The sequence below is a fragment of the Petromyzon marinus genome, unplaced genomic scaffold (assembly GCF_048934315.1).
Source record: "Petromyzon marinus isolate PM22_M1 ecotype Great Lakes invasive population unplaced genomic scaffold, UKy_Petmar_22M1.pri1.0 PM_Scaffold_90, whole genome shotgun sequence".
NCBI lineage: Eukaryota > Metazoa > Chordata > Hyperoartia > Petromyzontiformes > Petromyzontidae > Petromyzon > Petromyzon marinus.
The window spans coordinates 10,560-37,151 of NW_027423700.1; the positions used below are offsets into that span (position 1 = coordinate 10,560).

Here is a 26,592-nt window from a genome sequence, read left to right on the forward strand (position 1 = left end):
TCGATTCGAAGGTGAGTGAATACTGCGCGGTGGTGCATTGCAAGTGGACATTATTATCATCCAACAGTGACCAGCATGGTGAAGTATGGTCAAACTAAACCTGACATCCAACATCACGTGACGAGATGTTCATCCAGCAGTGGAAAACGTAGCTTAAAGTAACCAAAATAACAGAAGATGCATGGAAAATAAATCGGTTTAATTTTGTATATAAACGCGTATAACTCATGTGTACATCCATGTAAATATACGATTCAGCTAAAAAATGTTAAACACATTTACACAAAGTCGCAAAGACATCAACTCGCTTAAATCTTTACCACTACTCCAGGAGCTTAGAATTATTGCCCAAGTACTGTATATACGTGAGCAAAGTTATAACCAATTACGAAACAATTTGAAAACGTGTCAATATTTTGTCAGAAATTATCTTTGCACGTCTAAAGGACAAGAGAAGCTGTAACGAAATGCGCATTTGTAAACGATTAAACCTTAAAATTTTCTGACATCGACATTTTTTCCAAAAACATTCCTTGTGTGATTGCACAGAGTCTGATGAGAGGTGGGGCAGCTGTGTAAAAAAACCTGAAGTGAAATTCTCCGTTAAACCGACGATTTAAATAGCAACAGCTCGGGGAATTGTATACTCTGTTCTATGCAGCTGACCGCTGCCCATTCATACAGTAAATGGCATCCTCACAAGAATAAGTAACCTAACATCCCTTGCAGGGAATCCTCTCGCGATAAAAAAATCTTCCATTTGCCATCCATCACGAGACCCCTGCGGGTGTCACCGTGCACAATCATACTTCGAAGCTCTTGCTCGGATTCCCCAGAGCTTTGCCCTCCGAGTGGCCACCCTAATGGCCCACTCCGACAGGCCAAACCTGGCACAATTCTAGGTTTTCAACTATAATACACGTTTTATGGGTTAGATCGTTTAAATATATAAATGTGTTGTTAAACCCACCACCACCCGACAGCCAATTAGTAAGGTTTGTCACGTAAAGAGAACATGTCAATTCGTTACTAGTACAGTCCACCAGTGTGTTGGAGAGCAAAGCCACACCATTTACAATCTAAGTACAACATTTCGCCAGCACTAACTAGCTTCATCAGGCGACAGCCATCACTTGTGAGCACTTCTTTCGCGAATTGGGAGGGGAATCAATGAATGCATATGACTACGGGTATCCATTGCCGATTGGGTTATTTATATGTTAATCCACATACATTATGCATGCGCATTAAGGGACGAGGATTATCCACGAATCTGGCTGTCGCCTGATGAAGCTGGTTGTAATTACTGGTGAAACATTGTACTCAGATTGTAAATGTTGTGGCTTTGCTCTCCAAGACACCGGTGTGATGTTACTAGTAACGAATTGGCACGTTCTGTTAATGTGACAAACCTTTCGAATTGGCTGTGTCGGGTGGTGGCGGGTTTACCGACACATTTAAATATTTATTACGCGATCTAACCCAAAAAACCTGTGTTATGGATATTGGTCGCGAAAGCCTACGTGTTAAACTGGTTTTCAACTGTTAGATCAGTGGTAGCCGATATGTGAATCGCGATCCATGGGTGGATGATCGCAAAAGATTTTGATTGTGGATCTCGGGACAAATAGGAATAAACACCTCTAATATAAAGCAATTCTTGTTATAGCAGATGGCAAAACAAAATCCCCGACTAAGAATTAATGGATTAATAATATATATTTTAAACCAATAGATCGCACTATCACTTGGCATGTCTACAGTGTTCCATTAGTCGGTTAAATCCATCCGGGTAACTGTTGGTCATATATTGCTGGTAGATCACGGAACATGTTGAGATATACCAGAATGGATCACAGTGCTTTGTGGGTTGGACACTGTTCCGTTAGTCAATAAACACCACCGATTCAGTAACCAATATTTTTGTGAAATCACCTTCATCACAAGGGGGTCAGTATCTTGGCTGGCAAAGAAGTGGGGCATAAGATATCCTAAACATTTCATACATCTTGACGCGTATACACCTTAATTGGCTGATTGTACTGGTTGGCATGGTAAAAATTCTAAATTTAAAAAAAAATTGCACTACCATTTGAACCGCTGCGACAGGAGAACGAAGAACCGGTGACCTCTGGATTGCAAGTTCAGAGTGCAAACCGTCTGTTACTTCAGGGTAGCATTTCTCATAACCGCCACTGCTTTTTTTTTCAATTGTTCACCTCTGCTTGCGAGCACAATGTACACTTAATTAACTCTGCAGATGTAAAACCCAGAGTGTGTGCCCACTCATGCACCTCCTCCGACATCTTGTTGACACCGCATCCACGATACACTAGTGCTGTCTGGGTTTCTTAGGCCGGGGAGAAGGCGAGACCCATGGGGTGGACTTCGCAGGGTTGTAGCCTGGAATCTGTGACATCGGACACACAAATGGCACAAACGTACAACAAAGATAGTCACCCAAATAAGCCTTTAACAGACTGTGCTGCTGTTAGGCGGCATGGCCCACGAGGGGGTAAGTGGCCAACACCTCTCCCCAGTGCTGATGTTTACACACTGCACCAGGTACTTATTTAAGAAAGGGTTGACCTTGGGTAGGCAAAACAGCAGTTCAGATAATCCTCACTGGTGTTGGCGGTGAGTGGGAATTTGGTTGCCGGGTTCATAGCGCAGCGTGCTAACCACTACACCAATGCTCTCACACACACACATGCGAGTATTTCCAACAGAAGTGATACGTTATTATTACACTTATTAACACTGAAAAACGTCGCCAAGTCTGAAGACTTTTGAGGAACAGGGGGAGAGAAGATGACAACTCCACACAGTAACACACTCTAGTTGGGAATCAAACCCAGTTTTCTTGCTGCAAGACGCAAGGGTTTACCAATGTGCCACCCTGCCGCCCATGGCGATACGTAAACTACCTTAATACCAGTTTCAACGCATGCTTATTTTTAGATATGGGAGGAAACCAGAGAACCCGGAGGAAACCCATGCAGAACAGACTCATGGAGTTTTGTTAAGAAATCTGATATCTACCAAGGCTCCCACACCCTGACTTAGCTTGGTATCTTGAGAACTCGCATTCATCAACAACAGCCCCAAACGATCATTTAAATAGGTCACGTTTCAGATAATGGCCCTTCTTGTGCAATGAACTAGGGCCATAATAAAAATCTATTTTATACAGCACCTTGCATATCGAAATATCTCAAAAAAGCACTGGACATTAAAAAAACTACTCAAGTATAGATACAAGCCAATAGAAATAAAGTAAAATCCGATAAAAACAATGACAGTGAAACTGACACTTTACACAGCATGCAAAATGCAATAAAAGCTAATCATAATGATATCCCTCACAGTAATAACCAATCAGAATCCAGGAAAAGCCAATTAATAACGACATTTTCAAGCTGGATTTAAACACACGGACAGTCACAACTGATATAGGTAGGGATAGTGTCCCATAGTCTTTGGATATACAGTCTGTTCTATAATACGGTATTTGCGTACCTCAAGAACACCGCGTTTTGGAAAAATCGTGATATAATAAATAATATATATTATATGGGGTAAATCGCAGTCCGCAATAACGCGTGAGATGCGTTAAACAGGCTGAACAAAGACTAAGGAACGTGGGTAGCATCTAGAAGCATCCAGCAGCATCCCGCCTTGTGTGATGCTACGCCGAGGCAGCCGTTACAACCGCTTATTCCTACTCGCGCGACGTAGTTCCATTCATTCAACCGAGTTATATCCAGTTCGGATCCGCGTTATACAAAAAATGCGTTCCTTCATACATTCATCATCGCGTTATATCCAATTTGCCAGTTACAGGAGGTATAGGACAACAGACTGCAGCTCAAAATGCTAGCTATACATATATTTTTTCCATCCAAGACCAGAGTTTATATTTTATTCCTGTGTTATAAGGGTATTACGTTCAGGGGCTAAATGCCAATAGATGGGTCTGATAGCCACGGGAGAGCCTCAGGAGAGAGTTTGTGTCATCTTGCCACCCCCTCCATTGAAGGAGCGCAGACTACAGTGGTGTAAAATGTGGTCCATAGTTTGGGTTGCATGGCCACAATCGTACAGTAGCTTGTTTTTAATGCACTGCTATGTATCTGTATGAGTCTCGATGAATCTCCAGGAATCATAATGGGTCTCTCTGTATCTCCTATGTATCTCTGTGTCTCTATGGGTTTGCTATACGGTCCCACAGTTTGGGTTGCATGGCAACAAGCGCTATGCTGTGGCTTGTGTCATTAATTTTCGGCCCGCTGACGTTCCGATGCGGCGAGCGTTTGTTTTTTGTGCACTACTGCTGGCGCAGCAAGCAGCAACAGCAGCATGGTCACAATACAAATCGGTGGTATTCCGAGGTTGCGCGTCGCGCCGCACGGTGAGTACCTCCGGGCGGACGAGGTGCATGCGGATCCGCTGGTGCTGCAGGTTGGACGAATCCAGCGACACGCGCACGCACACGCGGTCGAACATGTTCAGCGCGATGCCCTCCACGCACAGCGTGGGGCCCTACACAAAACACAAAGACATATCTCCAATGTAGCCTTAACAGACTGTTGGGGCAAGTGCTGTTGGCGAGGAGCACAGATGAAGGCCGGCACGGCACACAAGGGGGTGGGTCGCCGGCGCCATGCTCGTCCGCCTTTGTCTCCCCAGTGGCGATGTTTACACACCGCACCAGGCATTCAATTGAGTTCCGAGTCAACCTAGGGGAGGCCCAGGACTGGTTCAGATAATCATCACTGGTGTTGACCATGCGAAGGAATCGAACCCAAGTCGCCAGGATCGTAGCACAGAACGCTAACCGCTACACTACCGCTGACTGCTCTCTGCCAAGTGCCCTGCATACAAGCACGGATTGACGTAAACCCAACGTTATTATTCATACAATTACATGGGTCACTCAGAAAAGCCTCACTGATTCTCAAAACGTTTGCATTCAAGGTCACTGCTACGTTTTTGTAAAAGGAGACGAACGATTGATATGTGCTCCCCAAGTAAGTAATTTGCATGTAATTTGCCAACCTTGGACCATGATGCTGGCACACGAATAACGTTACAGGATCTTTTAACGTCCACTGTTAAAGCGGATGGCCTGTAAATATTTTACGCTTAATACACACCACAGTATTAACCGGAGTGGCCACCGAGTTTGAAACGCAAACCTCCACAACACACAGCGAATGCAATACTGCTTGGGCCACCTCACCGCGAGCTGAAAACCAGGCATGAGAAGCCGATGGCTGCAATGACCAAGCCAACCGAGGGATCGTGATGTGCGGGCCAGCCAAGGAATTTTAAAGCCTTATTTAGCCATCATTAAGGAGTAGATGCAACCCCCCTTAGGTTATATGGAGTGTACAATTGCAGTTAAGAACATACCTAAAATATGGCTGCAAATGTTGACCCTTTTGAGCTTCTGGTCCAAATTAGGCTGTGTGCATTATCCACGCAGAGTGACAATGTAATGCGGCATGCAAGGCATGCTGGAAAGGACCGGATCCACTGGTCACAAATGTGCTTTTTGCCATCTAGAGATCACTTTTTGCATCAACTACTATTTCCCTCATTTGTTTTTTTATTCTACAAGTAATTTTCTGCCCTTCGAGTTTCTCATTGTTTACAGAAAGCATTAGATTTTCTCTCTAATTCTTCCGGATCTGAGGGATTTTACTGTATTTTTAATGTGATGTCCTCTCCGTGACAATACGGGCTCCGTCATGGCAGTTATTTCCAAAGCATATTTAATTGTGACCGTTTTATATTTGAAACGCATTTACATCATTTAATTCAGTTTCAGTTTATTTTGGTATAGCCCTGTGAGCCATCCGGCTCTAATGTATCCCCCGGTGTAACTTCCTCTGTAATAGTCCACACTGCCAAATGGCAAAAAAAACGGAGCTTCGTATCTCACTGCGTTCTTCCACCTTAAACCAAGTGTCTGTGTGTCTGATAGAAACCTAATCGTAGAGAGATGGTCAGGGGGCTTGGGTCCCAGTGCATTAAGCCAGTCCTGGGTTTAAATGCAGAATTCAGCCGTTCGGGAAATGCCAATGCCTCCCGGTTAAGTGAACACATGCCCTACCTCCTCGTCGAAGGTAACGTTGAGCTTGAGATCTTTGGAGTCAAAGAAAACCGTCCCCTCCAAGCCGTACTTGGGAATGAGCACCACCACGGCGTTCTTGCGCACAAACAGCACGAAGCCCTCTTCGCTCACCACTCCCTTGCTCTTGAAGAACAACTGAGAGCACAACAACAACAGCCGTTAATCACCGCTACGTGGCCAAGAGCAGACACACGCGCATCACTTACCAAGCCCATAATTAGTTAACAAAATTTAAGGTATTTTTCCGCATCCCCCCGCTAATTTATTCCAGTTGTGCTATTGGCATCATGTCATGGGGATTATTTTGAGTTCAATCGTGAAGGTACAATGTCAATTGTATTGACTATAATCCTCCATCACCTGACAGAGCCAATCAAATAAAGTTGTCACATCATGGGCAAATGTGCCAAGTGACTAGGTTTTTCAGCAAACACAGAAGAATGCTGAAAAGCAATGTCAAGTGTAGCCAACCAGTACAGCCACGCAACCACCACACGTAAGCGTGCGAATAGAAAACAATTGATTCTTACTACACGCACAATACGATGCCTGCTTTCGTGACCTTAAAAATGGTTTTCAAGAGACGAATGGACGCATTATCAGGTGCCTAAGCACACGCCGTGCGAGCTCCACGTGGCCCACACTTCCGCCTCCCACCTGCGTGTGGAAAGCTACAGACGAGCGTTGGGCGTACTGCGCCATGTTGTGGCGGTAGTTGAGGTTGTTGCAGAGCTGCTGCTGCTTCTGCTTGTCGGTGAGCGCCGGGTACGTGGGGTCGGCGCCCACGCACACGGCCAGCAGCCGGTGCACAATCACATCCGAGTATCTGTAACGGTACAGGGAGACAACAACAACAACAATATTCACATTTGTTGTAGCCTCTATTTAATATGAAGATTAAATTTACAGTAGATACAGGCTGCGGTATGGCCACGAGATGCCAACGGAGCAGCGGTATTAATCCACCAAGCACCGCGATTCATTCTGGTGGATCTCAGCGGGTTTCACGATCCACCAGAAAGCTACGCAAACAATGACTCAGATAGATTTAACGCTGTGATGAGATGGAAAATTTGACTTTAACATAGCTATTTCCGTGACCAGTCACATGCTAATCCCTCACATTAACATCATGCTAATCTTCCAGTTACATGTTTATTTCTGACTTTAACACCCTGATGATCCAACACTTTAACACAGCTATTTCAATGCTAAATTCTCCTGTTTGATATGTAAACTCCTTTGTCAAGGCGCTTTACCTCTCCCACCTAGCTTAAAAGACGCTGGGAATCTTAGCAGCAGTTATTGAAGCGCTGTTGTCCCGACAGTTCTGTTCCTTCACCTGAAGAAGGCTACTTGTGTTTTGGCAGAAACGTCGTGAGAATTTTATTTTTTATTATGTTTTATTTTTATTATTTTATTTCCATTCTACGTGACTTTATCAAAATAACCAAGAAGTTGCATAAAGTTGTTGCATGCTTGGGCTCCAGATGCCGAAATTACCTTTTAAAAAACGGCCAGTCTCATCAGATCTCAGAAGCTAAGCTTGCAGCGCCCAGCCCTGATGGTAACCCGGGGATACAAATTCATGTGGAGAAACAAATGTTCGCTTGTGACGACCAAGACTACGCCTGTCCTCCCAAGGACAGGCCTCACTGATTCCGAAGACTTTCATTTTCAGGAGGGTCCTGCCGAGTATTTTTGCAGTAGGGAGGCGATGTTGTGCTGTGCAGTGCCGGAGAGTAAGCTCATGCAGCCGGTCCACCCTGTCATCTCTCCTCCCGTCGGGACGGGTCGGTCATAATAGCGGTCAGAAACACCCTCCACGTCACAAAACAGTTCAATTTCTCAATCCGCAGGTCAGCTCAAATCTGTATTGTGGGCGTTCCCTTGTACTCTACTGTGTACGTGGGGCTCTGGATCCAATCCCCTGATCACCATTGCATTCACTTAAATAATAATAAATTCTCCTGGCCACCCATAGAAAATTAGAGTGCACAATTAGACGTGTGATTCATCACAGGCGAGCTCAGACCGGCCACACTTGCAGCTTAGGGCCTCGCATTAAGAGAGGGGGGGGATCTCTAAATACGAAACAAGAAATGGACACGAGGTTTCGAGTTTTAACATAATTGCTTAATAAATAAAGATCGGTGAGAAAAAAAGACTCTCCAAAGCAGTTATTTTCATTCTGCTGACAAAAATATACAGGCATTCATAGAAGGGGCCTCTTAAACTTGACAATGGCATAGGGCCCCAGCAATGCCATCATCCGGCTCTGCTGCCGAGTGTCATCCCAATGAAGTAATTTGCAGGTAACTTTAGCATTGGGATGCTTGGCCAATACCCAGTTACATTGTGATTGTGTGTTTTCTAGCTATGTGAGCAAACTGGATAACCCATACAGAACAAAGGTGAGAACGTAGAAAACTCCGCAAAGTGCCAGTCGGATCATTAACCAAGGCCCTTCTTGTTGCGAGGGTCAAAGATCACCGCTGCACCACCCTGCCACCTGAAACGATAATAGTTCGCTTATAATTTTTTCGTTATTTTAGTGTGTACATTTACACGCGATAATCACATCTCATCTCAAGCATTTGAAAAGGGCAGCCTCAGTGGCAACTGTTCTCTGTGTGACACACGGTTATTCAGCACCTAACCTGTAAGCAGGTCAAGTGCTGTTTGCTGCGAGCAATCCCAATTGAGTGAGTCGCAGTGAAGTTTTTTTTTACATGCCAATTTTCGCCTGTGATGCTGACACACGATGGCCATACATTATTTTAAATAATGTCTTGGGATCGTTTTTATTTTTTTACGTTGAATTTTATTGAGTAAATCACGAGCCCGTTACAGTGCGCCACGGGACTGCACGTCATTCGAGTGGTGCATTCCCAATGCAACCGGACCATTTATTAGGGGGGGCTGACGCGAAGGGGGGAGTGAGGCCCACGCCCCCCCATAAACTGGGGGGGGGGGGGGGGAGAGGGGGGCATTGTGACAGGCGTAGAAGAGTTGTAGTTGTAATCTGCTCCACGTTTGTCTTGATAAAGGAGACCTGTGCAACCTGCTCGGTGTGTGACGTGCGTGCTCCTCGGTGTGACGTGTGTACCGCTCGGTGTGTGATATGTGTGGGTGTAGGAGAGGCCCCTTACCCTGGTGCATGGCAATCAATGACAAGTTCTACCGCTTGATCTGCGATGGCTACTGCATGCAGCCACCCCCCTGCTGTCCACCACAAGTGTAAGCCGCCCCCCCATACCTCCCACACCAGGTTTTATCCACTGCTGGACTGATGCGTTTCTATTGTCGATGCAGGTGGCTGACGGAGGAGAGTGCGAAGTGTTTGTTCTGGGATATTCTTTGATTTTAATTGTAGTGATTTAATTAATTGATTGAACAATTGCTTAAGGGTGAATTATGTGATGTGTTATTAGCAGTGAGTTGTGCTGGCTGGTTCAGTCTCGTTGACACGGCCATTATGAACCCTCTTAGTCTGGAATGTCCTACTTCCAGACGTACGTGCTGTTGCGACCCACAGACTCCTCACATACAATGAGGGAAAAAAGTATTCGATCCCCTGCTGATTTTGTACGTTTGCCCACTGACAAAGAAATTATCAGTCTATAATTTTAATGGTAGGTTTATTTGAACAGTGAGAGACAGAAAAACAACAAAAAAATCCGGAAAAACGCATGTCAAAAATGGTATAAATTGATTTGCATTTTAATGAGGGAAATAAGTATTTGACCCCCTCTCAATCAGAAAGCGGCTCCCAGGTGTCTTTTATACAGGTAACGAGCTGAGATTATGAGCACACTCTTAAAGGGAGTGCTCCTAATCTCAGCTTGCTACCTGTATAAAAGACACCTGTCCACAGACGCAATCAATCAATCAGATTCCAAACTCTCCACCATGGCCAAGACCAAAGAGCTCTCCAAGGATGTCAGGGACAAGATTATAGACCTACACAAGGCTGGAATGGGCTACAAGACCATTGCCAAGCAGCTTGGTGAGAAGGTGACAACAGTTGGTGCGCATCATGGAAGAAACACAAAAGAACTGTCAATCTCCCTCGGCCTGGGGCTCCATGCAAGATCTCACCTCGTGGAATTGCAATGATCATGAGAACGGTGAGGAATCAGCCCAGAACTACACGGGAGGATCTTGTCAATGATCTCAAGGCAGCTGGGACCATAGTCACCAAGAAAACAATTGGTAACACACTACGCCGTTAAGGACTGAAATCCTGCAGCGCACGCAAGGTCCCCCTGCTCAAGAAAGCACATATACATTGAGGGAAAAAAGTATTTGATCCCCTGCTGATTTTGTACGTTTGCCCACTGACAAAGAAATGATCAGTCTATATTTTTAATGGTAGGTTTATTTGAACAGTGAGAGACAGAATAACAAAATCCAGAAAAATGCATGTCAAAAATGTTATGAATTGATTTGCATTATAATGAAGGAAATACGTATTTGACCCCTCTGCACTTGGTGGCAAAACCCTTATTGGCAATCACAGAGGTCAGACGTTTCTTGTAGTTGGCCACCAGGTTTGCACACATCTCAGGAGGGATTTTGTCCCACTCCTCTTTGCAGATCTTCTCCAAGTCATTAAGGTTTCGAGGCTGACGTTTGGCAACTCGAACCTTCCGCTCCCTCCACAGATTTTCCATGGGATTAAGGTCTGGAGACTGGCTAGGCTACTCCAGGACCTTAATGTGCTTCTTCTTGAGCCCCTCCTTTGTTGCCTTGGCCGTGTGTTTTGGGTCATTGTCATGCTGGAATACCCATCCACGACCTCACCGTTCTCATGATCATTGCAACTCCACGAGGTGAGATCTTGCATGGAGCCCCAGACCAAGGGAGATTGACCGTTCTTTTGTGTTTCTTCCATTTGCGAATAATCGCTTTAACTCTTCTCACCTCTCACCAAGCTGCTTGGCAATGGTCTTGTAGCCCATTCCAGCCTTGTGTAGGTCTACAATCTTGTCCGACATCCTTGAAGAGCTCTTTGGTCTTGGCCATGGTGGAGAGTTTGGAATCTGATTGATTGATTGCTTCTGTGGACAGGTGTCTTTTATACAGGTAACAAGCTGAGATTAGGAGCACTCCCTTTAAGAGTGTGCTCCTAACCTCGGCTCGTTACCTGTATAAAAGACACCTGGGAGCCAGAAATCTTTCTGATTGAGAGGGGGTCAAATACTTATTTCCCTCATTAAAATGCAAATTAATTTATAACATTTTTGACATGCATTTTTCTGGATTTTTTTGTTGTTATTCTGTCTCTCACTGTTCAAATTAACCTACCATTAAAAATATAGACTCATCATTTCTTTGTCAGTGGGCAAACGTACAAAATCAGCAGGGGATCAAATACTTTTTTCCCTGCCAATGAACATCTGAATGATTCAGAGGACAACTGGGTGAAAGTGTTGTGGTCAGATGAGACCAAAATGGAGCTCTTTGGCATCAACTCAACTCGCCGTGTTTGGAGGAGGAGGAATGCTGCCTATGACCCCAAGAACACAATCCCCACCGTCAAGCATGGAGGTGGAAACATTATGCTTTGGGGGTGTTTTTCTGCTAAGGGGACAGGACAACTTCACCGCATCAAAGGGACGATGGACGGGGCCATGTACCATCAAATCTTGGGTGAGAACCTCCTTCCCTCAGCCAGGGCATTGAAAATGGGTCGTGGATGGGTATTCCAGCATGACAATAACCAAAAACACACGGCCAAGGCAACAAAGGAGTGGCTCAAGAAGAAACACATTAAGGTCCTGGAGTGGCCTAGCCAGTCTCCAGACCTTAATCCCATAGAAAATCTGTGGAGGGAGCTGAAGGTTCGCGTTGCCAAACGTCAGCCTCGAAACCTTAATGACTTGGAGAAGATCTGCAAAGAGGAGTGGGACAAAATCCCTCCTGAGATGTGTGCAAACCTGGTGGCCAACTACAAGAAACGTCTGACCTCTGTGATTTCCAACAAGGGTTTAGCCACCAAGTACTAAGTCATGTTTTGACATGCGTTTTTCTGGATTTTTTGTTGTTATTCTGTCTCTCACTGTTCAAATAAACCTACAATTAAAATGATAGACTGATCATTTCTTTGTCAGTGGGCAAACGTACAAAATCAGCAGGGGATGAAATACTTTTTTCCCTCACTGTAGAGACCCACAGACTGCTTCTCTCTCTACAAGATAAACATGATCAGTGTTTCTGCACTACGTATGGAGATGCAGTGGCATTTAGACGCCGCTGTGTGAATCCATTCTGTAGATATTTTATGCCTTCATGACCCTCTACCTACTCACCCCCCCCCTCACCCCCCTCGCCACCTGACCCCCTTCATCCCCCTCTGTGACGTCATTAACATCATCGGCACTCATTCAACCATTCTGAGAACGAACGCACACTGGAAGAGGTGAAAGCGCAGTCCGAGCTTGTACGCGATTCGCCTTCCTCGCACCCTCACTGCACCGTCCCCTCGCCCCACAGCCGCAAGGTGATGCACCGCTGCTGGAGCCACGCGCCGTTAGAGCACCCCAAGTTTGAGGCGATCCTCGCAGAGCTGAGACCGGCCTCCAACGATGACAAGATCGACAAAGGCGAAGAGGTCGGCTGGGAGCCGTCGTCCGTTCCGTCTGAGTACAGCTCCCTCGCTTGCTAGGATCACCCTCGCTACCTTGTCCACTCTAGGGGTGAATAGTTTTTTTTTTATTATCTCAAAGATTGCCGTGCTACATTTGTTTATTCAGAGAAGTCTCACTCTTTTGCAGGAGGGTCCTGTCCAGCTTTCACAGAAGGGGGCGATGTTGCCACGGTGTGTAATCCTTGTTTAAGTAATTTGCAGGTAATATCTTACAGTTAGAATTGGTTGTTCTTTTTTGAAAGCTGAGAACCCTGAGAAAACGCGTGCACAACAGGGGAAGAACATGCAAAGTCCACAAACTCTCACTTACACGCCAAGACTAAGATCCCCCCATGTAACAGACTGTTGGGTAAGTGCCGTTATGAGCACTTATGCAGGCCAGCACAGCATATGGGGTTTGTCTCTGCCAGTGCTGATGTTTTCACAATGCACCAAGTACTCATTTGAGGCCGAGGGTAGGTCCAGGAATGGTTCAGATAATTGCCACTGGTGTTGGCCATGAGCAGAAATTATACCAGGATTTATGGCTTTATAGTACAGCTCGCTAACCCGCTGCACTAACGCTCCCAGTAAACATCGGTAACATAAACAAACAACAGCTCGTACAAATACAAGAACAAATACAAGAACCCCCCCCCCCCCCATAAGGTACATCGTGTTGTTTTGATTTCACTACTCGGCGCGACTCGCGAATACTCAAAGCGAGATGCTCGTGGTTAGTAAACAGGTGTCCAGTAGTCAATCCGTGTTTACTAAAATTTCGTGGTTGGTAAATTAGCGGTTGGCAATGGATTCCTGTACATGTATGCCTCTACTTACGAAAGGGATGCGTTCTTCTAAAAACGCCCGTAAAACAAAATATCGCAAATCGGAATGGCTTTTCCCATTAATTGAATACGAAAAACTTGCGATGTGTTTCAGACAGTCATTTCTACTATAAACCCAAAATAAACACCAATATTTCACAATGCAAAAAATAATAGAGAACAAATATTACAACGGTTGAATAATAATCAATTTAAAACAAAAATAATTAACATCTTCAAGGAACTCACCAAAAGATCTGCATGTTGGAATGACTGGAGAGGTGACGAGGCGTTGCTTTTGCACTATGGGGATACCGTGACACTGTCGTGAATGGATGACAGCTTCTTGCTTGATGATCTCATGGCGCGTGCCATGTGATATATTGTTTCCGCTGAAATTCTATTTTGTAAGTCGAAAAGTATCCTTAATTTGTCAATTTCGTTTTCACTACATTTCGTGAATGGAACATTCGTAAATCAAAACACAAAGATTTCCTATACAACCAATATAGACTGTTGGGCCAAGGGCTGTCGTCAAGCACCTAATACAGAAAATAAAAACACGTGCATTCATGCACAACCACGTACAAATACACATGACCATTAAAAGCACATGCTTTCAACAGAAATTACAAGTGTTATATATTGTGCTTTAATGATTACATTTATATTAGTGTGTCTTAATATTACACAGTAAATATCTTCAAGGACCACTCTTACAGTCCCATCATCACCACCATCATCACCAAATGTATCATTATCATCATCCTAACCATCTGTATAATCAATCACCATCTGTATTATCACCACCAAAGCAAAGACTCCCCGTATAGCCCGAATAGACTATTGGGGCAAGTGCTGTAAGCACGTACCTGTGAAGGCCAGCATGGCCCACGAGGGGTGGGTGGCCAACACCACGCCCGGCCGCCTTTGTCTCCCCAGTAGTGATGTTTACACCACACCAAGTACTCATTTGAGGCTGAGTCGACCTAGGGGAGGCCCATGACTGGTTCAGAGAGTCGTTACCTGCGTTGCGCATGAGCGAGAATTTAACTCGGGTCGCCGGGTTCGTAGCGCAGCGTGCTAAACGCTACACTACCGCTACCCACCACCTGTATCACCATCATCTTCCAGAGTTAATACATTTCATGTCAATATATGGAAATGCTTGTATTTGTAATAACAAAAAATGCATAAGTAGTTGTCACTCACTCACCCACACTCAAACGGTCAGAAAGGACTGAAAGATGAAATATCTTCAGAACCCTACATCCTGAAACTAAATTAATTATTTAAATTTTACCAAGTAAGGCCCACTGAGCTATATCGCACACTCAGGAGTCCTGATTCCACTTCTGGGAGTCTCAAGTCCAACGCCATGGAATTGTATATGTTTAAACATGTGCGTGCATGTGTTTTGTGTGCACGTATGTGTGCATGCGTGCCTTCATATGCGCATGCGTGTATGGACGTGCGTGTGTAAAATAACTTTAGCCATGGCATTTGGGATATGTTAGGTTTAGGGTTAAGAGCTTTGCGCACGTGAACAGGTGGGTGTGTTAACTCACCAGTGTGTAGCTCACCTCACCGGTGAGCTGGTGTGTACGCTATCTAATCTGTAAGCTTACGACTGTGTGTGTGCACACTAGTGTGTAAGCTCACTGATGTGTAAACCTGCTGGTGTGTGGCCTCACTAAAGTGCAGCACATCTTGTGGAAGCTCACTAGTGTGCTTGCACACGAGTGTGCCGGTGAGTGTGTGTGAGTGTGTGGTGAGTGTGTGTAAATTTGTGTGAGTGTGTGTGAGTGAGTGTGTGTGAGTGAATGAGTGCGGTGTGAGTGTGTGTGAGTGTGTGTGAATGCGGTGTGAGTGCGGTGTGTGTGAATGTGCAGTCAGAGTGTTGGTAAGTGAGTGTGCGGTGAGTGTGTGTGAATGTGCAGTCAGTGTGCCGGTAAGTGAGTGCGTGGTGAGAGCGCTGAGTGTGTGTGAATGTGCAGTCAGTGTGCCGGTGAGTGCGTGGTGAGTGTGCGGTGTGTGAGTGTGAATGTGCAGTCAGTGTGCCGGTAAGTGAGTGCGTGGTGAGAGCGGTGAGTGTGTGTGAATGTGCAGTCAGTGTGCCGGTAAGCGAGTGCGTGGTGAGTGTGCGGTGTGTGAGTGTGCAGTGAGTGCCAGTGTGCGAGTGTGCCGGTAAGTGAGTGTGCGGTGAATGTGGTGTGTGTGAGTGTACCGGTGAGTGTGTGGTGAGTGTGTGGCTTGACGTGTCTCCGTATCAGTCTTACTCAGCCACCCCCTTACTTGCCCACGCGTAGATCCGTCCTGCCCACCAGACAGCTACATGCGATTCAAATGTCCACGTACACATGACATCACATTGCGATGCGCATGTGTGACATACATGTGCCACGTGTTGCACACACTACGCACGTCCCATGCACAAAGGGCATGCCTTACAAGTGATGACCACACGATGCAGGTGCTTGCCTTGTAGATGTCACGTACCCGTGACGCACGTGGCCCGTGCGCGTGACGCGCGTGCTCCGCGCTGCCGTGTGCTTTGACCAGGGCCGTCCATAGGGGGTGCGTGGGCCCCCCCCCGATGCCTTCAAACTAAACCGGAAGCATTACATGTGACACTGATGTCTACACGTGGGGCCTCCCCCGAAGCGCGGGGCCCGGGATAGTCGGTCCAATTTGCCGGACACTCGGGGACGACTCTTGATTTGGCATACGCGACGCGCACGTTGTGTACGCTGTGCGTGGGGTGACTGGCCCGATGTGCGTGCCAGGCAGGGCAAGGGGGACTGCCATTGATTGTGTCGAGACCTTTTGTATGGGTGACGAGATGAACGCCCAATTCAATGCAGGCCGCCACACAAGGGCTGCACATTTCAATGTTGAGCAGGCCCCTGTGTGTCCGTGCGTGTGGGTCCCTGTGTGTTGTTTCTGTGTGCGTTATGTGAGGGTAGCAGTGACGCAGTGATAGTACGCTACGCTCCGAACCCCGCAAACATGCGAGTTGGAGTCCCGCTCATGGCCAACACCAATAACGATTATTTATCTGAACTGGTCCTGGGTCGATTCAATCTCAAATGAATACCTGGAGCGGTGTGTGTATACGTCACCACTTGGGAGACAAAGGCGGCCGGGTGTGGTGTTGGCCACCTACCCCCTGGTATACCATGCCGACCTTCATTGGTGCTTGCGAACAGCACTTGCCACAACAGTCTGTTAAGGCAATATGGGGGATCTTCGTCTCTGTAGTGGGAAACTCGTAGGTGTGTGCATGTGTGGAGGGAAACCTGTACTGCTGTCGTACGTTGTGACCGGGCGAGGCCAATTTCCGTCCTCATGGTCGGCCACGGCGTCCTGGTCTTCGTACTGCTGCTTGTTTTTGCCTGTAATGACACCCAACATGGACAACCCCATCACCTGCGTTCAAACAAGTGTTACACACTATGAACAACATGCGCAATAAAGCAACCACAAAGCACATACACTTTTAAATATAAAAGCACTGGGGGTCTAGTACTGTAGTCACCAATCCGTGTGTATTATTTATTTATTTGTTGGTCATTCTGATGGCAGGACAAACAGAAGCTGCATCCATAACTTCTCAATCCGCACAGTCCCAGGCCAAGGTCCATTCGTGGAATTAATACAAATATTTACTTATTAGAGGGTGTTTTTGTTTGTTTGGGTTAGATCGCGTAAATCTTAGTCAAGTTTGTCACGTAAACAAAACATGCCAATTAGTGACTGTTTCAGCACATCGGTGTGTTGGAGAGTAAACCCACAACATTTACAATTCAAGTACCGTGACGTTTCGCCTGTAACTACAACAACAACCCGCCTCGTCAGGTGATAGCCAGAGTTGTGGTGAAATCCTTCCCCTGTTTCGGTCTTTAATAGACGTAGACGGGGGATAAATGTGACGTCGTCGCTTGTAAGCAGATCCGATACGAAGACGGGGGGGGGTAATGTATTGATGTAAATTACAATGGATATCTGTTATTGATTGGGTTATTCGCAGTTAATCAACATACATAATTGTTACTCCTGCTATTATGGATTGACTCAAGCAGCTAGCGAAGGATGCTAGGTTTAGTAATATATGTTATATATGTCGCTATTGTTAACTTTCAATCACATGTCTTATGATCACTGTTGCATTGTTTTTATAGCATTATTTTAGTAACTTCTAGAAAGGTTTAGTTTAGCCTGATTTTTACATAGTGGACACTGTGTGTGTGTGCTGCGAGCTGAGTGGTGGAGGTACCTGGCAACAGTTGAACCGAGCCCGCTCGGCCTCTTCATCCGTGGCGACCAGGGTACAATCCTTACTATATTCTTGGTTCTTTCAGGTAAAGTCACGTAGATAGAAAATAACAACAATAAAATAAAAATAAATTAAAATAAAAGCAAAAAACCCACGACGTTTCGATCGCAACACGTGATGAAGACCGCTTGTGTTGCCACCGAAACCTCGTGGGTTTTTTGCCTTAACTTAAAATGTTATTTTCTATCTACGTGACTTTACCGAAAGAACCAAAAATTATGAATTCCTGCAAGTTACGAAAGTTTAAAGTAAAAATTTGACAGTCGTGTAACTAATCAGGCCTGGAGGATACAGTGGACCACGTGGTTTCCGGGGTTCGTTACCTTAACAAGTGACGTCACTTCCTTAGCAACGGTCGATCGTTACAGACGGAGGTGGACGCGCGCTCTGTGTGCTTAAAGATCGCATTCGGGAGCACACTTCAACAACGTTGTCAGTGAACATCGATAACGCGGTTAAATTACTTGGTAAACCTCATTGACAAACATCCGTGAGGTTGAACACTTCATTAACACAGTTAACGAAATCTATTGACAAAACGTGACCATCCGTGACTTCTCGTTCTGCCTTCAAGGCGATATCTTCCGTGAGTACATCCACACGCGCGCTGTATCAGGATAACATTAATCTGAGAGAACATCTATATGTGAATGTGTGTCTGTTCGAAATGTTTAATGATGAGGACGGTAATGATGATGGTGGTGGTTGTAAGCTGTGATATGATTAGAGTCTCACGTGCGCTGCTGTGATTTTGTTGCAGGGTGGAGAGATGAGTAAGCCGACGGGAAGTGAGTACTGTAATTCCACACACAGACATACACACAGACACATGCACCTGTATACAAAGACAGATCCCCGTATAGCCTTAACAGACTATTGAGTCAAGTGCTGTTAGCGAGTTAGCACCTATGATGGGGTGGGTGGTCAGCACCGCATCCGGATGCCTTTGTCTCCCCAGTGTTGATGTTTATACGTTGCACGAGGTACTATTTTAAGTTTGAGTAGATGTAGGGGAGGCACACGACCGGTTTTATTTATTAGTCACTGATGGTTGTGAATGGGAATCGAACTCAGGTCGATCCCCACAGACACAACTGCTCCCAACCACTCATACAGACACTGCACATAGACACAAACAAAGACAGAAATCTTGTGTATAGCCTTGAAACACTGTAGGAGCAAGTGCTGTTAGTGAGCACCTATGACGGCCGGCACCGCACACGAGGGGTGGGTTGCCAGCACCACACTTGTCCGTATTTGTCTCCCAAGTGGCGATGTTTACACACCGTATCAGATACTTATTTGAGGCTGAGTGGACCTAGGGGAGGCCCCTAACCGACTCAGATAACAACAACAGCCCTCATTCGCCACTAAGTGACGGAGACGTCACCATGGCGCTTGTGCCAGGCCTGGTGCACTCCGAGGCCACTTGAAGTGTCGAAGGCTTGCCGACAGGAGATCAGGGGACAGACCCCAGTGCGATGGGTTGACTGACTGAGATGACTGGCAGACGCACCACCTTTGCATCCTACTGTGCCAACTTGCTGCGTTTTAGTCATCCAGTGCACCGTCTGTTGTTGTGAGCGTCACTCCTCTCACCCTCCTTTTTTGCTTGAGGGCAACTGCCACCAACTTCCCATAAGCATCCTTCACGAGCTTCCTCCATAGAGGCAGATATTGACACCAGTGGTACCAGTCTTTGGCAAGTCCACTTAGTTCCGTATCCTCCTGTACTGCATCAGTCCATCTCTTCTCCAGGCCATGCCACGCCCATTTAGCCCCCTCTATCTGGAAAAACAGAGGCTGCTTGGGCATGCGGTGGCTGAGCAAGCAGGCTACATGACCCAGGCAATGCAGCCCTGCCCACCAGTGGAGCTCACTGTGAGCTCTTCACACATTCCAGCCTAGTTAAACCCAGGATGGATCGTAGGCAGGCCAGTCTGAAAGTGTAAAGCTGGTTCAGATTTTTTATTTATTCTATCATTGGCCAAGAAGACCCAGCGTTTTGTGTCGAGTGACAGACCAGGTAGATACCCCAAATTGTTACGAAGCTGATGAAAATATGCCACTTGACCGATTCGGAGTGAGACCTCTGCTGCCAAACCAGAATTTTTGCATAAGCACACTATCCAGGTACGTAAACTTCTCTCTACAATTACCCCATCACTCAAGAGTAGTTGAGGGGGCGGAGTATAAATTACACAAAATACTCAGGCGGGTGCTTAGTTTTGGTGGGGCTGATGGTAAGGCACCACCTCTTTGTCACACGCTCCAGGCTTAGCAGCAGAACCTCCAACTATTTTTCAGTGTGAGCATCAACTTCCAAATGATCAGTGTACATAACATGGTTGACCAGTAGGGAGCCATCCCTTGACCTCACCCAGGCATCAATCAGCCTCCCATTGTATCTGTAGCAAATATTAAAAAATCCACCGGTACAGCCATAAAAAAACTTCTCGAACTATGTGGTCGAAGATGATGCTAAATAATGTGTCAGCCAGAGTAGATCCCTGTCGCACCCCACTGTAAACAGGAAATTGCTCTGACTCCCGGGCACGCAACTTTATCCGGGCCTGCCCACCATCGTGAAGGTCCTTAATGATTGTGAGCAGAGGGTTAGGGACTCCGGAAATACGAGTAACAATCCAGAGCCCTGGCCTACTGATTGTATCATAGGCCTTGACCAGGTCGGCGCTGCAACACTACACATGTAACGCATGGATTTGTTACACCGTTCAACCACACACACAGACACATTTTAATTAAAACAAGTCCCTGATTTGTAAAAAGAAAGAATCAGAGTACCAGTCATCAAATAGGCAATTGACACTTGGTCCAAAGAATATGTGATACTGTAATAGAAATACATGAATAGCTAAATTCAGAATTTAGGTTAATAAGGCATAACCCAGTGCACAATATGACATTCATGAAAAGACAAACAGTTTAACAAAGGAAATAAGCTTTCAGTCTGTATCAGACGGTCTCAGACGCTAGTGTTGAGAAGGTGACATGGCAGGCGTTTAGAAACCCGCAGTGCCGGCGGATGTAAAGTCGTTACACACAGTGTCTTTCGAACAATACAACAGTCAGGTGCTTGATGCAGCTGGTGACTCTCCAGATGTGGTGGGGTATTGACGATGTGTAGAACGATGCAATTGTACTTCTTTCTCGAATGTCAGGTGTTGTCGGGCTTTGACGATGTGTAGCACGATGGATTTCCTTCAGTATCCAACGTATAGAGGTGTCTTCACCATGATAATTATTCACAGGCTTGTTGGTTTACAGTCACGTTTTTTCTAAACTCATGTGATTCATGGCACGTGACCTTGCAGCACAGTTTTGAGCAATGCCTTTCCTTCTCCAAGAGACACACATGTATCCTCTCTTTCTGCAAAACTCACTTTAAGTCTTCTTAATTTCACTTGCCATATGTATCGGCTCAATATAAATTGACAAATGCAAATCTTAAACTTTGCTTTTAAAATCGCCACTGTTTTACCACTATACCGTCTCCACTGCTTAACCACTATACCTCTGAGTGGTTACTCAGCGTTTCAGCCATTCTCGTGCAAGGAATGACTTCTGTTGAGAGCAACCTCACATGCACGGGAGCACATGCTATCCAGCCAACAGAAACATCAGGGTTGCCCCTGGCTCTCTGGCCCCTCTGGGCACTCTCTGGGCTCCGGGCACCCCGGCCCTCCTCTTCTCCTCTCCTCCCTTTATCTTCTCTAACGTAGCCCACTAATATACTAATTGTATGAATGGACCAGTGTATAAGAATTAATAGTGTATTTCTTATCCAATTCATGTTCTCTCTTGTGAAACAATGGACATCTTATAAATTTAGCCAGACCTCCACAGCTTGCCCATCAATCCATCTTACTTTTTCTGAGATAACGGAAGTTTATCTATGTTTGCCGTGGAGTTTCCAGACCTCGCAAACTTAATATGGCCTCCCCAACCAGCCCATAATCCTAATGAAGTTATTTGGAGGAGGAGGTGTCTCCGGCACATGAGTCAACCTCCATACCTCCCTACAGTGTTATCATTGTTACATCGGTCTCAAGTTAAGTTAGATTCCTGTCAATGGTGCCAAGTTTCTTTACCAAAATAACATACAGGAAATACGCCTTTTGGCGTCCTCTGGTCTAACACCGTTTGAGACGAGGCTCAAAAGAAAGCTGTCCCTGGTGTGGACCAATCAGTTTCAAGGACAATGCATATATTATCAGAGTATGTTTTTTGTTTGCATTCTGACCACAAGCATCATGGTTAATGCAGACATGATTCCTTGTAAAAGGTTTCAGTTTGGTGTTTTAACATCTTAACACCTGTTTTGTTGCCAGTAAAAACGGGAAAAACCTATTATCATACAGGAAATACTCAAATACCCATTAACGAATCAATTGTGGTGCTGCTCTCTCCTCCCCATGTGACTCCCCAGACCGTCGCTCGAAGGGGCAGCGAAATAGGTTCCTCGTTGACACAAGACTAGAAGCTAAGCGCCAGATTCTGGAGCTTGAGATGATCCTGCTGGATCATTGTGCACAGCAGCAGGCCAAATATCAGCGGGAGCTGCTGCAATTCCAGAACAGCACCGAGCTGAAGAGCTTCATCATCCACCACCACCAGCAGCAGCAGCAGCAGCAAAAGGCAGAAGAGCAGCAGCAGGCAGGAGTCAGCACCAATAATGAGGATGTGAAGCAGACATGTCAGAATAGCAACAAGGTTGAGAACGAGATTGAAGAGATGGAGAAGGTGGGGGAGAGAAATGGTATGAAGAGAAAACGTGGGAATAGGAAGAAACATAAGAACAAGAAGAAAGTTCTGGAGGAGACAGTGAAAGAAGAGGTGGCTGAGAGAGAGGGGAGTGAGGGAAAGCCCATGCAGGAAGTGGTGGAGGTTGGGACGATTGAGGTAGAGATGATTGAGGCAGTGGCTTTGGAGGATGTGATGAATGAGGTAGAGTTGAATAAGGTAGAGGTGTTAGAAGGAGATGGCAAGCGGGAATTAGCGAATGAGGCAGAAGTAGCGGTGATTGAGGTAGAAGCAGTGGACAAGCAGGAAGTGGTGAAAGATATAGTGGCCAATGTCATAGAGGGGATTGAGAGAGATGCAAAACAGGTATTAGCAGAAGAGGTAGAGCCAAATGAGGTCGATGGGAATGAGGGAATGGTCAAACAGGAAGTGGCGGAGAAAGTTGAGAATGTTGTGGAGACAAAGAAAGAGGGACAGGATTGTGTTAAGAGGAAACATAGGAATGGGAAGCTACGAAGGACTGAGATGAAAGTTCGGGACGTAGAAGAGATGAAGGTAAACGAGATTGAGGGAGAGGGGAATGATGGAGAGCCCAAGAAGGAAGTGGCGAGTGAGGTAGAGGTAGCGGTGATTGAGGTAGATGCAGTGGCCACACAGGAATTTGTGAAAGAGGTAGTGGCCAATGTCGTAGAAGGGATTGAGAGAGATGCCAAGGAGAACTTAGGGAAAGAGGTAGAGGCAAGTGAGGTAAATGGGAATGAGGGAATAGCCAAACAGGAAGTGGCTAAGAAAGTTGATACTGTTGTGGAGACAAAGAAAGAGGGAGAGGATGGTGTTCAGAGGAAACGTAGGAATAGGAATAAACACAAGAACAAGAAGAAAGTTCTGGAGACAGTGAAAGAAGAGGTGGCTGAGAGAGAGGGGAGTGAGGGAGAGCCCATGCAGGAAGTGGTGGAGGTTGAGACGATTGAGGTAGAGATGATTGAGGCAGTGGCTTTGGAGGATGTGATGAATGAGGTAGAGTTGAATAAGGTAGAGGTATTAGAAGGAGATGGCAAGCGGGAATTAGCGAATGAGGCAGAGGTAGCGGGGATTGAGGTAGAAGCAGTGGCCAAGCAGGAAGTGGTAAAAGATATAGCAGACAATGTCATAGAGGGAATTGAGAGAGATGCAAAACAGGTATTAGCAGAAGAGGTAGAGCCAAATGAGGTCGATCGGAATGAGGGAATGGCCAAACAGGAAGTGGCGGAGAAAGTTGAGAATATTGTGGAGACAAAGAAAGAGGGAGAGGATTGTGTTCAGAGGAAACGTAGGAATAGGAAGCTACGAAGGATTGAGATGAAAGTTCGGGAAGTAGAAGAGATGAAGGAAAACGAGATTGAGAGAGAGGGGAATGATGGAGAACCCAAGAAGGAAGTGGCGAGTGAGGTAGAGGCAAATGAGGTAGAGGTAGCGGTGATTGAGGTAGATGCAGTGGCCACACAGGAATTTGTGAAAGAGGTAGTGGCCAATGTCATAGAAGGGATTGAGAGAGATGCCAAGGAGGACTTAGGGAAAGAGGTAGAGGCAAGTGAGGTAGATGGGAATGAGGGAATAGCCAAACAGGAAGTGGCTAAGAAAGTTGATAATGTTGTGGAGACAAAGAAAGAGGGAGAGGATGGTGTTCAGAGGAAACGTAGGAATAGGAAGCTACGAAGGACTGAGATGAAAGTGCGGGAAGTAGAAGAGATGAAGGAAAACGAGATTGAGGGAGAGGGGAATGATGGAGAGCCCAAGAAGGAAGTGGCGAGTGAGGTAGAGGTAGCGGTGATTGAGGTAGATGCAGTGGCCACACAGGAATTTGTGAAAGAGGTAGTGTCCAATGTCGTAGAAGTGATTGAGAGAGATGCCAAGGAGAACTTAGGGAAAGAGGTAGAGGCAAGTGAGGTAAATGGGAATGAGGGAATAGCCAAACAGGAAGTGGCTAAGAAAGTTGATAATGTTGTGGAGACAAAGAAAGAGGGAGAGGATGGTGTTCAGAGGAAACGTAGGAATAGGAATAAACACAAGAACAAGAAGAAAGTTCTGGAGACAGTGAAAGAAGAGGTGGCTGAGAGAGAGGGGAGTGAGGGAGAGCCCATGCAGGAAGTGGGGGAGGTTGGGACGATTGAGGTAGAGATGATTGAGGCAGTGGCTTTGGAGGATGTGATGAATGAGGTAGAGTTGAATAAGGTAGAGGTATTAGAAGGAGATGACAAGCGGGAATTAGCGAATGAGGCAGAGGTAGTGATGATTGAGGTAGAAGCAGTGGCCAAGCAGGAAGTGGTGAAAGATATAGCAGCCAATGTCATAGAGGGGATTGAGAGAGATGCAAAACAGGTATTAGCAGAAGAGGTAGAGCCAAATGAGGTCGATCGGAATGAGGGAATGGCCAAACAGGAAGTGGCGGAGAAAGTTGAGAATATTGTGGAGACAAAGAAAGAGGGAGAGGATTGTGTTCAGAGGAAACGTAGGAATAGGAAGCTACGAAGGATTGAGATGAAAGTTCGGGAAGTAGAAGAGATGAAGGAAAACGAGATTGAGAGAGAGGGGAATGATGGAGAACCCAAGAAGGAAGTGGCGAGTGAGGTAGAGGCAAATGAGGTAGAGGTAGCGGTGATTGAGGTAGATGCAGTGGCCACACAGGAATTTGTGAAAGAGGTAGTGGCCAATGTCATAGAAGGGATTGAGAGAGATGCCAAGGAGGACTTAGGGAAAGAGGTAGAGGCAAGTGAGGTAGATGGGAATGAGGGAATAGCCAAACAGGAAGTGGCTAAGAAAGTTGATAATGTTGTGGAGACAAAGAAAGAGGGAGAGGATGGTGTTCAGAGGAAACGTAGGAATAGGAATAAACACAAGAACAAGGAGAAAGTTCTGGAGACAGTGAAAGAAGAGGTGGCTGAGAGAGAGGGGATTGAGGGAGAGCCCATGCAGGAAGTGGTGGAGGTTGGGACGATTGAGGTAGAGATGATTGAGGCAGTGGCTTTGGAGGATGTGATGAATGAGGTAGAGTTGAATAAGGTAGAGGTATTAGAAGATGACAAGCGGGAATTAGCGAATGAGGCAGAGGTAGTGATGATTGAGGTAGAAGCAGTGGCCAAGCAGGAAGTGGTGAAAGATATAGCAGCCAATGTCATAGAGGGGATTGAGAGAGATGCAAAACAGGTATTAGCAGAAGAGGGAGAGCCAAATGAGGTCGATCAGAATGAGGGAATGGCCAAACAGGAAGTGGCGGAGAAAGTTGAGAATATTGTGGAGACAAAGAAAGAGGGAGAGGATTGTGTTCAGAGGAAACGTAGGAATAGGAAGCTACGAAGGATTGAGATGAAAGTTCGGGAAGTAGAAGAGATGAAGGAAAACGAGATTGAGAGAGAGGGGAATGATGGAGAACCCAAGAAGGAAGTGGCGAGTGAGGTAGAGGCAAATGAGGTAGAGGTAGCGGTGATTGAGGTAGATGCAGTGGCCACACAGGAATTTGTGAAAGAGGTAGTGGCCAATGTCATAGAAGGGATTGAGAGAGATGCCAAGGAGGACTTAGGGAAAGAGGTAGAGGCAAGTGAGGTAGATGGGAATGAGGGAATAGCCAAACAGGAAGTGGCTAAGAAAGTTGATAATGTTGTGGAGACAAAGAAAGAGGGAGAGGATGGTGTTCAGAGGAAACGTAGGAATAGGAATAAACACAAGAACAAGGAGAAAGTTCTGGAGACAGTGAAAGAAGAGGTGGCTGAGAGAGAGGGGATTGAGGGAGAGCCCATGCAGGAAGTGGTGGAGGTTGGGACGATTGAGGTAGAGATGATTGAGGCAGTGGCTTTGGAGGATGTGATGAATGAGGTAGAGTTGAATAAGGTAGAGGTATTAGAAGGAGATGACAAGCGGG

At 46.0% G+C, this 26,592-nt stretch overlaps 1 protein-coding gene across 1 annotated transcript; it reads right to left on the reverse strand.

Moving 5' to 3' along the window:
* Positions 1-180: 180 nt before the first annotated feature.
* LOC142923939 (exosome complex exonuclease RRP44-like) lies at positions 181-17,011 on the reverse strand. Its single transcript, XM_076064960.1, has 5 exons — positions 16,914-17,011; positions 6,797-6,965; positions 6,119-6,274; positions 4,420-4,542; positions 181-2,410 (listed from the first exon to the last, which is right to left on the reverse strand). Exons 1-5 carry the CDS (start codon positions 17,009-17,011, stop codon positions 2,333-2,335), a joined length of 624 nt encoding a protein of 207 aa, XP_075921075.1. The 3' UTR covers positions 181-2,332.
* Between the last annotated feature and the right edge of the window lie 9,581 nt (positions 17,012-26,592).